General features: G+C 31.4%; 1 protein-coding gene across 1 annotated transcript in view; it reads right to left on the reverse strand.

Annotated features, from left to right (window-relative positions):
- Positions 1 to 17,113, reverse strand: part of LOC145325700 (uncharacterized) — a 159,971-nt gene that overhangs the window by 55,302 nt on the left and 87,556 nt on the right. The window contains exons 2-5 of the mRNA XM_080168654.1: positions 8,546 to 8,656; positions 5,446 to 5,481; positions 4,140 to 4,181; positions 3,188 to 3,309 (exon numbers count right to left, since the gene is read on the reverse strand). Of these exons, the coding sequence (XP_080024780.1) occupies positions 3,188 to 3,309; positions 4,140 to 4,181; positions 5,446 to 5,481; positions 8,546 to 8,591 (246 nt within the window). The 5' untranslated portion in view covers positions 8,592 to 8,656. The remainder of the gene's footprint in view (positions 1 to 3,187; positions 3,310 to 4,139; positions 4,182 to 5,445; positions 5,482 to 8,545; positions 8,657 to 17,113) is intronic.

A 17,113-nucleotide genomic window follows, 5' to 3' on the forward strand; every position in this document is an offset into this window, starting at 1 on the left:
GGAGCCACAGAGTGACTTCATGATGTTTATTTTTGTGTTGGCAGAGTTAGTGGAGTTTTGTATATGGGTGGAAAAAGTGTACATAGTATCATGTGTGACACCTAAGAGTTTGGGGTGATGTTCTAGAGGGACAAGTATGTCATCAATCATAACTTGTGGATGGATTTTGAACTCTTTGGTATCAGGAGTGAAAAGTGTCACTGTGGATTTTTCAGGTGATACTACTAGCTCTCGCTTATTGAGAAATTCAGTGACTCTGGGAACATAGTTGTTGATTGATTTGGTAAGAGCATCTATGTCCAAGCCAGTAGCATAGATAGAGATATCATCAGCATACTGTATTATTTGAACATCATTTGGAGGTTTAGGCAGGTTCCGGAGATAGAAATTAAATAAAATAGGTGATGTTACAGCGCCTTGGGGTACTCCAGCTCTTATATTTCTGCATTTTGATGTTACATTCCTGAAGTTAACTTTAGATTGTCGCCCTTTTAAATAGCAGCAGAACCATCTTTTTAGAAATTCAGGAAGTGCAGATTGTCCCAGGTCTTGAAGAAGCTTATCGTGGGATACCATATCAAAAGCTATGCTAAGATCAATCTGTAGCAAAACTGTTCTATCTGGAGGTCTGTGTTTATTGAAACCGTTGGCAACTTGGTCATTGAAGTCGTTTAAGGCAGAGACTGTAGAGTGGTTCTTGCGGAATCCATGTTGGAAAACAGGAATGTCCAAGGTTTCAGTGAGGGTGGGTAGAATGAGGCGTTCCAGGATTTTTATTGCAGGACAAAGTAAGGATACAGGTCTGTAGGAGTTGGATTCTTGAGGATCTTTGTTGGGTTTTAAAAGAGGGATAATGATCGAAGTTTTCCAGATATCAGGTATGATGCTTGTTGCCATTGAGAGATTAAATATCTTTGTAAGATATTCTAATCCTTTAGGTCCAAGGTGTTTTAGGTGCAGGTTCGAGATATTATCTGGTCCAGCAGCTTTGGAGGCTTTACAAGCTTTAATAGCTTCTGCAGTCTGTTTGGCAGTGAAAGAAATGGGATTTTCGAGGCTATTCTTTTTAATATTCTTTGTTATTTTCCTGGATGTTTTAGAACTCTGGTGTCGAACAACTGAAGAATATTGTTTGTTGAAACCATTAGCTATTTCAAGTGAGGATGTTAAGTAGCGACCTTTAAATTTAATGGCTTGGTTATTGCTACTGGAATTCTTGCCATTAAGGTTTTTAATCAGCTTGAATAGCTTGGAAGAACAGCCACTTGTGATCTCACTGATTTTCTCTCTCCATTTTGATTTTCGATGTTGATTAATTTCTTGGAGGATCTCTCTATTTAAATTTTGAATATCTGGAGAATCAGGATTAGTGGATCTAAGTTCATCTCTTTCTTTCATTTTGTTAGTAGTTGATGTTGGAATCTCAGGATCAATATCTTTGATGCGGCCTCCAGGTATAGTTTTCTTGGAGGCCTGGTTTATAATTTGGCGGAACTTTTTCTCAGCTTTATGGACATTTTCAGGTTCTGGAAGTCTGTTAAACCTGTTTTCAGTGATGTTAAGAAACTTGTCCCAATCAGCCTTTTTAAAGTTGACATATTTTCTGAAATCACTTTTTGTTGTCTGGATGTTGGTATTTACAGTGATGATGATAGGTAAGTGATCAGAGCTGAGAGCAGTTTTGGTTTCCCATTCAATGTGAGGTAGTAAAGATGTTGAGGCAAGTGATATATCTGGAGAAGTAGGTTGACCATTAGTAGGGATTCGAGTTGGTAGATCTTCATTAAGAACTCCAAAATTAGAGTCTCCGATATCATCAGCAATTTTATCTCCTCTGGGGTCCTGGATACTTGAATGCCACAAAGGATTGTGAGCATTGAAGTCTCCAAGGATGATAGAGTCTGGTTCAGATAAAAGAGGTTGTAAATCTGGAACAAAACCTTGTGCACAGCTGGTGACGGGAGGAATATAAATATTCCTTATTTTGATGTTGCCAATTTCCACTCCATTGATTTCAGAATGGCCGTCATCAGGTAGATTCGGTGCTTGTGCAAAGAGTATAGATTTATGGACAAAGATGGCTATACCACCTCATTTGTCCTTTGTTCTATCTTTACGGACCAGTGTAAAGTTAGGTATGTCTGGGGGTGTTGAGTTGTTGTTCAGTTTTGTTTCTTGCAATGCTATAACCTTTATTTGATGTTGATTAACGAATGAGATTAGTTCCTGTGTTTTAGTTTTGATTCCATTGCAGTTCCATTGTAGTATTTTAAGTTTGTAGTCTATGTTGTAGTTTTGATTGGATGACGATGATTGTTGAGGTTGTTGAGGTTGTTGGGGTTGATGGGGTTGATGAGGTTGATGGGGTTGAGAGGATGAATTTGAAGGTGGTGGGTAAGTTAAAGGATCATTAAAGCAGGATCTACAAACATAGGTCAATTTGTCATAGTCTTTGGTTGATTTTAAGTTGCTGCAGTTGTTCAGTTTGCGAAAATGTACCCATTCAGTACATCTGCTACATTGGACAGCTTTAGCATTAGTCTTTAGCTTGACGTGGCACACTGGACAGATGTAGATTTTTCCAGGGCCAGGGTTGGGTTCTATTCCGGCCTTGAGTAGAAGGATTTGGACCAGTCCTGCCGGCATTGGCTGGTCAGTTAAGATAAAAATTCATAAGCTGATACATGTGTCCTCTGTGAGGAGTAGGTTGGAAGACTTTGCTGAAGATCTGATGGTGTTGACCTCCAGGTAGTTGCACTTCTGACAAGCTCTTCCGCGACAACCCTTAGATTTCCTCACATAATTTTATGTTTGTTTGTCTAAGCCATCCTTATGCCCTTGGTATTAGACATGAAGGATTGTAAATTTTTTCTCGTATTCATTTGAATCTGGTGGATAGGAACCGGTTCTCATCCATACGAAAAAATTATAGCTAGCATCGAATTATATCCAGCTTTATACGAATATAAAAATGTACAATTATGAGATTAATCTTATAATTGTACATTCTATATCCGCGGAAAGCTGTTTATAATACGACGCGAGAAATAACTAATCTTGAATAGATGGTGAGAGGTGATTGTCGACAAAAAAACCTACCCATTGCTTTTTTTAAAATTTAGGAAACGACAGAGCAATCTGTTTATGAGATCTTTAGCTACCTTATAATTCCATATTTAAATTTTACCTTAGGTATTGAAGATTTTCTAATATTATTGAGGTAGGATGTAGTAGAGGAGCTATCTTCTATGGACCCAGTTGTACTTGTTGTGTCTCTCCATATATCAAAACTTTCCCGCCGTAAAGTATCTAAACAATATGGTTCTTCAATTTAAATTCGTATCTGCTCCTTCTTGCAAGAAAATGTTTATTTTATTCAACTTTCAATATGTCCAAATATCAACAGTATCTGTGATAGAATCGTTTAATTAAATAAGGACTATAATTCCTAGAAAAATTTAAAAAAGGATCTAGCTTTATTGAAAATAGAGTCTACTTTTAATAATACTCCCATAATTGCTTTGATTATTCTTATTATATACAGGTCAATTATAAAATTTAATTGAAAAATTATTGTACTTTTTTGAACAATTGGTTATTTATCAAAATATGTTGTTTGTTTGAGTTCTCAATAAAAAATATTTAATTAGAATTGTTTTGATATATTTTTTTTTTCTTTTCTATTGATTATCTATTGTAAGTTTTTGCATTAAATTTACTTCAGTAGAAATTCAATAAATAAATTATAAATAGAATTTTTTTAGAATTTTAAAACATACTCTTTAATCTACTAAAAGGTATTATAAACCCTTTCTCATATTATTGATAATAAAAATATGGGGAGATAAGTTTTTTTTCTCTATGCCTAACCACTGCGGTTCATTTACCCTGCAGATCTACCCAGTATCCAATATAACCTAACCAGACCTAAAGAAAACAAACGAAAAACTCCTGCTAATAGTAAATCTATTTTAATTCCAGGTTGGGGGGTGTAAGGGAACCACTAGGCAATACTTCAATAAAGATTTACTCATTGAAGATTGACTGCAAAACAGCAATCACAATAAATTTTTTGCTGCGTTCCTTTCTTTGTCTGCAACAAATTTACTATGAAACCAGTTAATAAATAGTTACTATACCTTGAAATCTGGAGTCTTGGTGCACACCAAGCGAGGCCAGTCCTGAAATTTATAAATCATGTTATTCTTGTAGCAAAGTAACTCTGAAATTGATTTTTTCTAATTGCCCTCTTGTCTGTCAGTCCTTCTAGATATTTTTTTACATCATTCTCTTGCAAGAACATATTGAGTTTATGGTCCAATTTGAACGTTTTTGCAATATATTATTTTAGCAAATCTACCCATGCTCATAAAAGGGGACATTTTATGGCTTTATACAACCTTGTTTATTCTTTTATATAAAATATTAGTTTTTTTGTCTGAAGCTAAAGATATCAGTACAGCTTTTCCAAAATTGATTGTACTTTTCAGGGAAGCTTTACATATGTCTTTGGATGGTTTTGTTCTTTTTTCCTGACAATCTCTGCCCTCTCCTAGAGGCTACGGGCGAAGAAACTTGTTGTTAACATAGAAGATAACTCTAAGACTTCAATGCATTTTTTCAAAAAAGAAAAATAGAAGAAAGGATTTGTTATATTTAAACAAAAAATATAGGTACAAATAAGTATAACAAACTTCAAAAATAAATAAAAAAATTAAATAACTTTGTTTTTTTGTTTGTTTAGTGGTTTACTCGTTTGGACACTCAACTTAATGAACTAACCAATCAAAATTCATTAAGGTCCCCAAAGTTGTGAAGCCAACGATTAAGAAAACATTATTGTAAAAATTTGGGGACTAGTGTAATACACAGTCCAATGTCCCCTACCTTCCTTTGGGAAATAAGACTTCATGTTCAAGTAGGGCCTGGGGGGTTATCCCCCCTCCCCACCTCCGGCATTCTAAGGGAAATCCCACCAAAGAATATAATAGGCAATAAATCAAATGAGTAATTTCAACAATTACTATTTAATTCCATATAAAGAACTATGTGCTATCAATTCCTCTCAATGTATATATTCATTGCATTCTAAGAATCGCAAAATTCATAACTACAGAAAAAAACTGCGTATTTTATCACATTTGCTTTACATTCCTCATCAAACATCCCCTCTACTGTGTCACTTCGCGAATTTGAATATATTATGAATATGACAATATGCTGAAGTGATTATACACTAATAAACTACTCATTGAGCAAACATAGAAAATATATTTTTTAGTTGGTCATATCTGTTTTATCCGTTAGTGGGTCGAGGTATTAAATCATTTGTAGTAATCTTTATTTAAGTAAGGTAGTATAAAAGAGACTTTATTATGATGTAGTTTGGAGGAGATTCGAACCTTATACCTGCTTGATAACCAGCACAATTTATAATAATCTTACCTATTTTCCTGCTTCGTACTGAGTCAAATGGCTTCCCTGAAAAATTAAAGAAGATAAAATTCATCTATTATTGGTGTAGGAGACGACCCTCCACTTTCTTTTAGGAGGTACAGGTAAAACTGTTCTATATTTTTCGTTTGGGCACTGTTTTTTTCGTTTGCTTTCATAACTAAAAATATTGTTTTTAATTCAAATAAACCAATTGAAAAATTTCTATTGTCTGTCGGAAATCCGTTTATGTATCCGTGGTCTAAATTATTCGCATTTGTGGATGTTTTCATTTTTTAGATTCAATTCTTAAAAACCTAATAACTCTGATTAAATTAATTTTTGTGAAATCCTTTTGAAAATAAACGAACATTGTCTTTTTGATGTCATAATAGTGTTTGATAAACGTGATCTAATTTTACCGTATTATAAAGGGTACAAATGTAAAATGTCAGTCCGAAGCGGATATGGATTTAAACAAGATTGGTTTTCATGAAAACTAATGCCTTTTGGCTGGAGCCGGGAGCCGTGGAGCCGCCATATTTTGCTGGAGCCGGAGCTGGAGTCGTATTTTCGTTAAAAAACGGCTCCGGCTCCGGACTAGATAAATAAAGAGATTTTTTTTATAAATTATAATCTAGTAACTCTGTTTTTTCATGTGCAAATGCCTCTTTTAAATTTTACAAGTCCATTTTTATCAAAAATTGAACTTTTAAAACCTTCAAGAGTCAAAAATAGACTTGGGAGAAAAAATATGTCGAGATTTTCTTGATTTTAGGTCGGAGCCGGAGCCGCACCATAATTAAACGGCTCCGAAACACTGCCTTTTGGAAATGAAAACAAAAAATTCTTGTCCTTTCGTGTACAGACATACATACACAATAGGGCGTCTAGGGAAAAAAGTAAAATCAAATTAAAAATTTCATAAAAATGTCCAATATGTGCAACATTTTTGAAATACAAGAACACATACATACTATCAATTCCCAGATAGACATTAAAAAGCAACTGCCAATAATGACTTTAAAATATTTGCTAATACTTTTAGTTAAACAAGGATGACAACATCCATAAAAGCAAAGCACTGAAACGGTAGGACAAACGTACATTAAAACTTGTATAGTGTAAGAACTGAATAATCAGAATATAAATGTATAAGAGTCGAAGCAAAATTTTAAGTAAATTTGTTGAAAAACTGCTTGATACAGGATAATGTTTATTGACATACTTACATTTTAGGACTTGATTATAGAGTTGCTTCGCTTATAATATCATAATTTGTTGTCCCAGGAATCAATATACCAAAAATCAGATCAATCGGATGATTAGATCACATAAAAATTTGATGTTAAAAAAGTAAAAAAAAATCAACATGTTTAAAATGGACATACGGACATTCTGGTAATGCTTATAGAGTTGCTAAGCTTTCTATATCGTACCTAACTACTATAGGAATTACCATGCAAAATTTGAAATCGATAGGACAATTCTAACATGCCTAAATTAACGAAAAGAGTTATCTCTCTGTGACGGACGTACGGACGGACCTACCCTAATTATAGAAAAGCTTCGCTTTTAAAAAGGTAGACATACGGACAAACTATTTTAGAGGTAATTGTTTAAAAGGTTTTTAGTGCCATACAAATGACGAGAAAGCATAAAAAAGTCTTAATATCAAAGGCAGTAAAATGACAAGTCGATTTAATTGGTATGATATGATTAGGTTAAATCTATAATTGACTTATTTTGAGACGAATTTGTTACAAGCTTTTTTTAAAACTTAAAATTATTTAACTTTTCGGTAAATTTTTGTGAGGATTTTTATATACTTTATAATTCACTTTGTCAGTCCGTCTGCCAATCATTCCTTAAAATTATGGGGGAAATAGAATTTACTCGTCTGCTCATAAAGCTAAACCTTTGTGATAACTTTTTCACATGTTTTTAATTATCTTTACTGCTATTGAAGATAGATAGCTGGGTTTTCTGTGAAGGTACCTCCTTTCAAAGAGCATCTAATATACAATTTTTAGTCTGTCAGTCCGTTGGTCATGAGACAAAAGATATCTAATGGAGGTTTTGTGATTTTATTTTAATTTAATCATTTTCTATTTTTTATGACCACTAAACATATCTTTGATAATTAACTATCTTCTTCTCAATCGATGATTTTATTGTGCTTCGCTACTTATGGATGTTGTCATCCTTGTATAACAGATGTATAACCGATTATTTTATCTTTAATTAAAATTTTAAATTACGATGTTCTAGATATAAGACAAAAGGTGTTTCTAAGATTTCATAACGTAATGAAAAGTTTTAATATTTTACGTACTAGTTAAAGTTTGGGGGTCATGGGTAACATGTTATCGACAAAACAATAAGCTCGAGACGCTTATTTTCTCCTATTTATTTTAATAGAATAAATGTGCAATATTATAACAGGGTATTTAAATCAAAACGTTAGGGGAAGCTTTTTTTTAATTTCAATTGAGTTTGGTTTTAGAAAAATACTTTGAATCAATCAAATAATAAAAAAATAAAAATAGTTAATTTCTGGTTGCTTCGTCCCCAGCCTCTTGGAAAGGGGGGAGAAGGTCAGTAAAATAACCTTATACCACCCAAAGACATTTATCAAACTTTCCTGAAAAGTTCAAACTATTCGGATTAGTATCCTCCAAGATCCTATACTTCAGACAAAAAATCTTACTCCTTTATATAAGGACTAGCGGCTACGCCCCTAGAGGCCTCTAGTGGTACTTTGAATGTATTTTTTTTATTTAAAATATCTAATTACAGAAATAATTGGTTTATGTTTCGGGAGGGGTAATTTTTTTCTAGGGGCGATTTCTCCTGAGAGGGTGGTGGTACCCTCCCCCAAAATAGTTATAAACCTTCCCGGGACTTTTGAGAAGCTACCCTGTTAAGGAGAACCCGATCGGTTCAGTGGTAAGCGATATCCTTCGGTACAAACACACAAACACACAGACATCCTGTTACTTTAGTATAAGGATTGACCAAAGCCTTTTGGGCTAATATAAGGAAGTCCGTTTTTTTAAAGAATAACACAAAAATTAATCAGCAAAGATTTTCTAAAATAAACCTTTCTTACCTGATGAAATGATAGGAACCTGCAGCCCCTGTCCAAAATCCTTCATTTTCAACAAAATTATCACTTTTATATTTTCACACTTAAATTGTTAATGTTTTACATTCATAAAACTCTGAAAGAATATGCAATAAAGTAGTAGAATCTGTAATTTTTTGCTTGTGTTTAAATTAACTTCAGAAATTGGTTTTACTTTACATAAACTAATTTAAACTTATTTTAAACAGCAATTTTTAAAACATATACAGATTAAAACCATGAAATTTTGGTATTAGAGGAGATCAGTAAAATATTTAGATCTGGAAAAATCCTACAACCACACACAAATATAGATAATCTTGCAGGATGAATTTTTTTTAAAACATCATACCTAACAATTTTAAAAATCACAATTAAAAAATTTTTAAATGTCAATTTGATAATATTAAACTAGCTAATCTAATAAGAATGTGATAATTCCAATGTACCTTACTGTTATATGAATCTGCTTGCAAGGTTTTAAAAGGGAGGGCCACACCCTGATATAGAAAAGCTATGCTTTATCATTATAGTTATGAACAAAATCAATTAAATCGTAGATAATGTAGATTGCGTTTTATAGAAAAGAGCAAAAAGGTATATCTGAGATATCAAATTATCAAAATTAACATTTTTATTAGGCCTATAATTCCTAGAAGCACACAAACAGAAATTTAGATTTAATCAGTGTAAAACAAGGATGATAACATCCAACAAAACAAGGCCGGACAAACGAACATAAACACTTGAAGAAACATAATTTTATCCTTATACTAAAGACAAAATGTCTTTTTGTCTGTGTGTTGGTACCGAAAGATCTCGCTAACCGCTGAATCACAAAAAAAATAAAAATATTCGTAGACTTCAACGCAACATTGCTAGGTATCGTAGAGAATTGAAAATATACTTGAAAGCAACATAGATAGGTATCGTAGAGACTTGAACAAAAGAACATTTAAAGTGCCTCAGTTTAGTATGCTGAAACATAAATTTGATGTGATTCGGTCTCAAAATGGCTGGAATACAGAATGCACAATTAGGACATATTTACATTTCTAGATTTAATCATTGTAAATGTAATGCTTTGCTAATAATATTATTACATATTTTCCTAGGAATCAACATTTAAACAATCAGGATATTAGGGTAATAATATCATATAAAAATAGCATATTTTCCAAATAACTAAATAAATACAATTTTTTTTAAAAAACAGCAGACGTTCTTTTAATCTTTATATAGTTGCTTTAAATTCTAATTTGTACCTTACTTTTATAGGAATCGCTTTAGATTCTAACAACTCAAAAAATAACGATCAAAACTAACCATCACGAATTGTGGAAATGCTTTGCATTGAAGAAGAATAAAACAAGCATACTCTTGTCCAAATGTAGCGTTTTAATTGCAAAATAAATTAGTGAAGATAATTATATTTCACGTATTCATTCGAATCCGGTGGATAGGAACCGGTTCTCATCCATACGAAAAAACTATGTCTAGCATCGTATTTTATACAGCTTTCTACGAATATAAAAATGTACAATCATAAGATTAAAACCAGTTTTTTTAGTCCGTGCCTTCGGCACCTCGGGGCTAAAAAAACTGGTTTTAATCTTATAATTGTACATTCTATATCCACGGAAATCTGTTTATAATACGATGCGAGAAATAACTATTAATAGATACATCATCATAAAAGTAAAAAGCACAGCTTTATAAACAAATAAAATATATAAAGAGAATAACCATTAATTAATTATTTAGTACCTAATATAATGTTTAAAGATTAACCTAAGACTTATTTGGTGAACCTAACACTTTATTTTGATAAATCACTATATTTTGCATGAGATGATTTTTTGTTTGGAAAAATTTGTAATTGTAATACCAACCAACAAATCTACTTTAGGAGTAACCTCGCTACTTAAATAGAAAATGATAAATAAAAATGTTTGGATGCGTAGTTTATTAAAGATTTATACGTAGGTGGATAAAATATCTTCAATTATGGTTTATATCACTCTTAAAAAATACACAAAAACACTTAATATTTTATTAGAATTTTTTTTTTGATATTTAAGGAAAAACTAGGGGATTTTATTCAAACCTTATACCCTTCCTGTTTTAATTTCAATATTCTAGCCCCTGTGGGGGTTCTAATTCTTCGGGGCGCATGTAACCTTTCCTTAACCTAACCTAAATTGATTATAAAATAAGATTTGTTTGTGATCAAGATGCAATATAAGGGAAAGTGCCAAGTAAAGGATTTTATTAATATAAAATAATAAAATTCTAAGGAAATAATACTAATCTCTTTAATAAACCTTCTATATACTTAACATTTTATTCCTTTCATTATTTGCATCTTTCCTTTTTAAAAGCGGAGCTTTTCTATAATCATGGTCGGTCCGTCCGTCTGTAACCTATTGCACTCATCGTTAATTGAGGTTTGTTAGAATTGCCTTATCGAATCATTCTTTGCATGATGATTCCTATAGTTGTTAGGTGAGATTTAGAAAGCATAGCAACTGTAAAATCGTTACGTCTAGTTAAGACATGTTGATTTATAACTTTTTTAACAACAATTCTTTATGTGATGTAATTATCCTATTGATCTGATTTCTGGAGTACTGATTCCTAAGACAACAAAGTACAATATTGTAAGAGAAGCATCTCTATAATCAAGTCCTACAAATATAGGTATGTTCTTAAGCAGTACCCTGTATTTAACAGTGATGCAACAAATTTACCAACAATGTTGTTTAGACTTATACATTTGTATTCTGCTAATTCATTTCTTAATCAATTGTTATTTTTTGCTAGTCCTACTGATTCACACCTTCGCTTATATGGATGTTGTCATCCTTGTTTTGATAAACAATCACTGAAAATGATTTCAAAGCAAAACAAATCAATCACAACGCATCAGTTTACAAGACATCTGCTTACAATTTGTAAAACAAAAGAAAGTTTGGCAAATTCACTCCAGTCAAAAGTGGACCCCAAAAATGTTTTTAATTTTGAATACTTATTTTTAATTTTGTTAGGTTAAGAATAGCATAGTCACGTTTAGTAAACTTTTATATAAAAAATATTATTGATGGAGAGATGGTGTTTCAATGTTCGGTTTCGCGGAAAATACACAAAAATTGAATTATAGTTCTTTCCACTATACAAATATTGTCAAATCAATTAGATTTAAATTTTTAATGTGTTTATATCAATTTGTACCTTATTTATTCAAAAGATTTTAAATACATGTCGGAAATTTGTCATCCATGACCCACGTTAGTTATATGCCATTTATTCGACAAAGAACATTGGCTTTCAAAATTTAACTCAAATATTAAAGTTTAACCTTTTTGCTTTAACTAGTTGCAGGTAGCTAAGAAAGTCACATTTCAATTATTTTACTTTCTAAGATGAATTGAAATTAGAACAAATAATGTCAATAAGTTTTGTTGAATATTTTATACCTACTTTTTTTTAATTTTGCAAAAGCCAAAAAATTTATTATATTTTAGATACTTTTTAGAGTAAAATTAAGGCCTAAATGCAATAAGGTTGTCAAAATATTATTAATGTTTCAATAATTCAAACAGATAAGCCTAAAGCAAATTTTAATTAAATTAAATTCAAACCTAAACACTTTTTCTATAATATAACTTTTCAAAAAAATAGTTTTTGATTTTTTCACTGACACAATATATGTGTTTTCACAAGCCATAAAAATGTAACTGAGAGGCTTTAAAATGCGCTGAGTTATTCCTCAGACGCGGGGCATAAAAAATCTTTCAAATTCAAATGGGCCTACTTGGGTGGGGAAGGGGGAAGGAGGCACAGTGGTATTTTTACAGATTTTTTTTGTGTAAACAAAATTTATTTATTGATTTTATATATTGGTATAAAAGTAAACTTTCTTTTTGCTTAAAAACAAAACGATAATGAAATAAAAAAATGATGCCTATGCTCAAATATTTGTTTTCCAAATTATCTGGAATTGATTTAAAAAAAAGGTTTTTAAATGTGGTTTTTTCCTAAGTATTTTTAAAACATAGCAGCTACATTCCACGTATAATTTGGTCTTGATTATATTTTAAATGTTTATTGAAATTATTTTAAAATAACGAAATAAATTCACTGTGGGAGGGGCTGCTTGGTAAAAGGGAGGGGAGAGACGAATGGGAAACATGACTTTTAAGGCATGGAGCTTATGTTACAAAACCTATAGCTATTTCCCTATTTTTACCCCTTTTTTTTCAGGCCGCCGCTGCAAAAAGGGGGGTAAAAAGTGCATTATATGGTCGGAAAAAGACCAAAAAATGAAATTGTTTGTCTTTTTCAAAGAGAGAAAGATGGTAAAGATGTTTTGTTTTGGGTTTCGAACCAAGGATGATAAGTCTCAAAAATAAATTGTACTAAAGTAGCATATTGTATATGTTTAAGCTATTTTCAATGAAAAAATACAATAGTACCTTGAAAACAAATTATATAACAAACAATCAAAGACTAAAAACTATAAACTAAATAAAATGACACCCTATACAAAAACATTTAACTTTTTAACAAGTTAAAAAAAAAGAATTTCAAAATTTCAAAGGATATCTGTATTAGAAGGCTAGACAAATGGCTTAAAACCATGCAAAGACTTACATAAAAACAAATTAGCTTATGACCAATATGTGAAGCTGGCGAAATAAAGATAACCCAATTGGTTCATTAGTTATTGAGATCTTAAGCTTCAGAAAAAAGCTTTTACTAATTTATAGAATAGGATTGATAACACATAAAGAAATCATTTGTTTATAATAAAGCAAGTCGTTGTCTTATTTCTGTGGGTTAGATTAATTTCCACAAAAAAGTCTTCTTTTTAAGTGCAAAACTAATCTACGATTAGGACATGTACGTTTAAATGTCAGTCTTTCAGATATACCCCATAAATCGTTAGTCCTTTTTGATATACCAGTTGATTTGCCCCATAGAACATAGAAGGAGGGGGGGGGGGGTTGTAAAAATAACCTTAATTCACCTCAAGACATTTATATAGATAACCTGAATTGCACATCCCCTAGCATAATCTAATAGGATCAGGCATTTCCTAGATATTTAGCCTCACTTAACAAAAAAACCTTACTACTTTATCTTATAGTTAATTAATTAAAATAAATAGTTTTAATGTAATCATTAATTCAGAATTTTGAAAACTCTAGGATCAGAGCCCAAATGTTAATTAGTTTATTTTTAGCTTCGCTGCTATGATTAGAGCCAGCTAAGATCATATCAAAGTTAATTATTTTTAAATTGGTTTCAAAGTACAACTCATGTATTTGAACTAACTAGTGGCACTGTTCCTAGGGGCTTTGAACCTAGAAGACATGTATACCCTTACTAAAACAATCTAATTTTGTAAGAGGTTTTTTAGGGGGGGGGAGGTAATGATTTTTTTCATGAAAAATAGCTTTTTATATGCACAAATGAAATATAGGCTTTCGAGAAAATTATAAAATTATCGGTCCAGTGGTTTCTGAGAAATTTCTGTACAATGTACAAGGACATGCATACATCAGTTGTCTATCTTAGATAGCGGCCGAGAAACCACATTTTCCCCCATTGCGTTGCGAACTGACTTGTAGAGGAAGATGAATAAAGTCCCTCCACAGATTATGACGTCATACGATAGAATATCCACTAAGAGGCCAGTATACATAGTAATTGACCAATGGTAAAATTTATGCTTGCCTCTCATTGGTTATTCTATCGTATGACGTCATAATCTGTGGAGGGACTTTAATCATCTTCCTTGTAGAGTGTCAGAACTGAATATACTAAAAATAAATATAAAAGTATTTGCAAAACTTCTTCAATACAGAATACTATTTCAGGACATACTGACATTTTTAGGATATATAGTAATGTTTCGCTTATTATCTTGTACCTTATTGTAATAGGAATGAGTAATCCAAAAGTCAGATCAATCGGATGATTATATCACATAAAAATACGATTGTAAAGTTGCTAGTCTTTCTAAATCGTACCTAACTACTACAGGAATCATTATGCAAATTTTGAAATCGATAGGACAATTCTAACATGCCTAAATTAACGAAAAAAGCTATCGGTTACGGACGGAAATACAGACCGACCATAATTATAGAAAAGCTTCCCTTTTAAAAAGTTATTGTGATATTTTTCTTGTAAAATATTGAATAGGATAATACGTATTTCTTTCATATGATTTTTAGTATAGAATATAATTTCTTTTCAAGTTGGTCTTAACGTGATGCTGATTTGCAAAAAAAATCATTATTCTAACACGTTTTATTCTTACATAGCCACGGCGGTAAACTATAAACCAGGGGGGGCTATTATCTACCCAACCTAACCTAACTTAAATTAGACTAAATAACATTCAGACTTGGTGACTTCAATTAACACTGGTAATCTAAATACAGTATTATTATGAGTTTATGAAACGACTTTCTTAAATATTAACATTTTTAATCTTAACAAATCAGACATTATTTGGAATGAAAATTAGTTGTGAAAATGCTTTACGTGTGTCATTATTATATGAATGCTACGATGATCACATTATCCTTTATAGCTCTCAGAATCACCAGTCAAAAATCGAGGTAAAGAAGGTGTATCAACTATTTTTTTTATAGCTAGCCGGTTCTTTTAGTAAGTAGTAGATGTAAAATTTTTCATAGAATTCAGATATGCAATCGTTTTTTTTGTAGACCTCTTATTTTTTAAGTAATTTAAGTTTTAAAAAAAAAAATTAAGTCGATTTTAAGGTACTAAAATGCAACAAAAAAAAGAAAGAAAATGGTCATTATGAACAAAAATAGTAAGATCTTTAATTTGACACCTTACTTTTTCAATTCTGTCAGGTAATTATTGAAAAAATCGATTTTTTTTAACCCACGAGAATAAAAACTTTGAACTTAATTTTATTATTTCACAAATAAAAAAATATGGGTTCATATATACCTTCAGAATCAGAAAAATATTACGAATCCATTGTAAGCAAAATTGAAAAAAAAAGTTTACAATATAGTATATAAACTACAATAAAAGGAATTATATGAAAATATCATATTATATTGTACAGGCAACGTCTTAATTCTTCAATTGAGTATAAAAATGGGAAGGGGGTAAAGAGGGGGTAAAAAAGGGAAGACAATAGTGTTGTCTGAACAAAAAAAATAATTGGCCATTTCTTTAATTTTTTAATTTTTTAATTTTTTTCAATTTTGCTTACAATGGATTCGTAATATTTTTCTGATTCTGAAGGTATATATGAACCCATGTTTTTTATGTCTGTTTGAGAAAATATTTAGGTCTAAAGTTTTTATTATACCGAGGTTAAAAAAATAGATTTTTTCAATAATTACTCAACAGAATTTTAAAAGTAAGGTGTCAAATTAAAGATCTTACTATTTTTGTTCTTACTGGCCATTTTCTTCTTTTATTTTGTTGCGTTTTAGTACCTTAAAACCGACTTAATTATTTTTTAAAAAAACTTAAATTACTTAAAAAATAAGAGGTCTACAAAAAAACCGATTGCATATCTGAATTCTATGAAAAATTTTACATCTACTACTTACTAAAAGAACCGGCTAGCTATAAAAAAAAAGTTGATACAACTTCTTTACATTTACATAATTGTTGTGCTTCTATACAGATTATGCATATGTTTACAAACAAGGATGAAAACATCCATAAAAGCGAAGCACTGAAACGGTAGGACAAACGGACATTAACACTTGTATAGTGTCAGAACTGAATAATCATAATATAAATGTATAAGAGTCAAAGCAAAATTGTTAGTAAATTTGTTGAAAACTGCTTGATTCAGGATAATGTTTATGGACATACTTACATTTTTAGGACTTGATTATAGAGTTGCTTTGCTTATTACATTATACTTTGTTGTCCCAGGAATCAATATACCAAAAATCAGATCAATCGGATGATTAGATCACATAAAAATTTGTTGTTAAAAAGTAAAAAAATCAACATGTTTAAAATGGACGTACGGACATTTTGGTGATGATTATAGAGTTGCTACGCTTTTAAATCGTACCAAACTATTAAAGGAATCACCATGCAAAATCGATAGGACAATTCTAACATGCCTAAATTAACGAAAAGAGCTATCTCTCTGTGACGGACGTACGGACGGACTGACCCTAATTATAGAAAAGCCTCGCTTTTAACAATAGAACGATTCTAGCTATCCGTTACAAACGAACATGACCAGAAGGTAGAAAACTTTGGATCTACTGCAGTTCACGGTAAAATATTGCTGGTAAGCAATATTTCCAAAAATCTATGAATTTTAAAGGCTGTTAGCTGCCAAACGGTTGAACGTACATATCATGCCCGCACACTGTTTTAAGCGGCATAAGAAGGCCTACAAATAATCTGAAATGGCCACAAATCAATAAAGCATAATTATCTCGCAGTGCAGAGAAATGCGCGAAAATAGACCTATTTTAGGCGTTTTTTCTTCAGTGAAGCTTTCCCTGTGCATAATTGGATCTTGGC

This window comes from Acartia tonsa, chromosome 8, assembly GCF_053477335.1.
Source record: "Acartia tonsa isolate MP-2025a chromosome 8, ASM5347733v1, whole genome shotgun sequence".
In the NCBI taxonomy this organism is placed as follows: Eukaryota; Metazoa; Arthropoda; class Copepoda; order Calanoida; family Acartiidae; genus Acartia; species Acartia tonsa.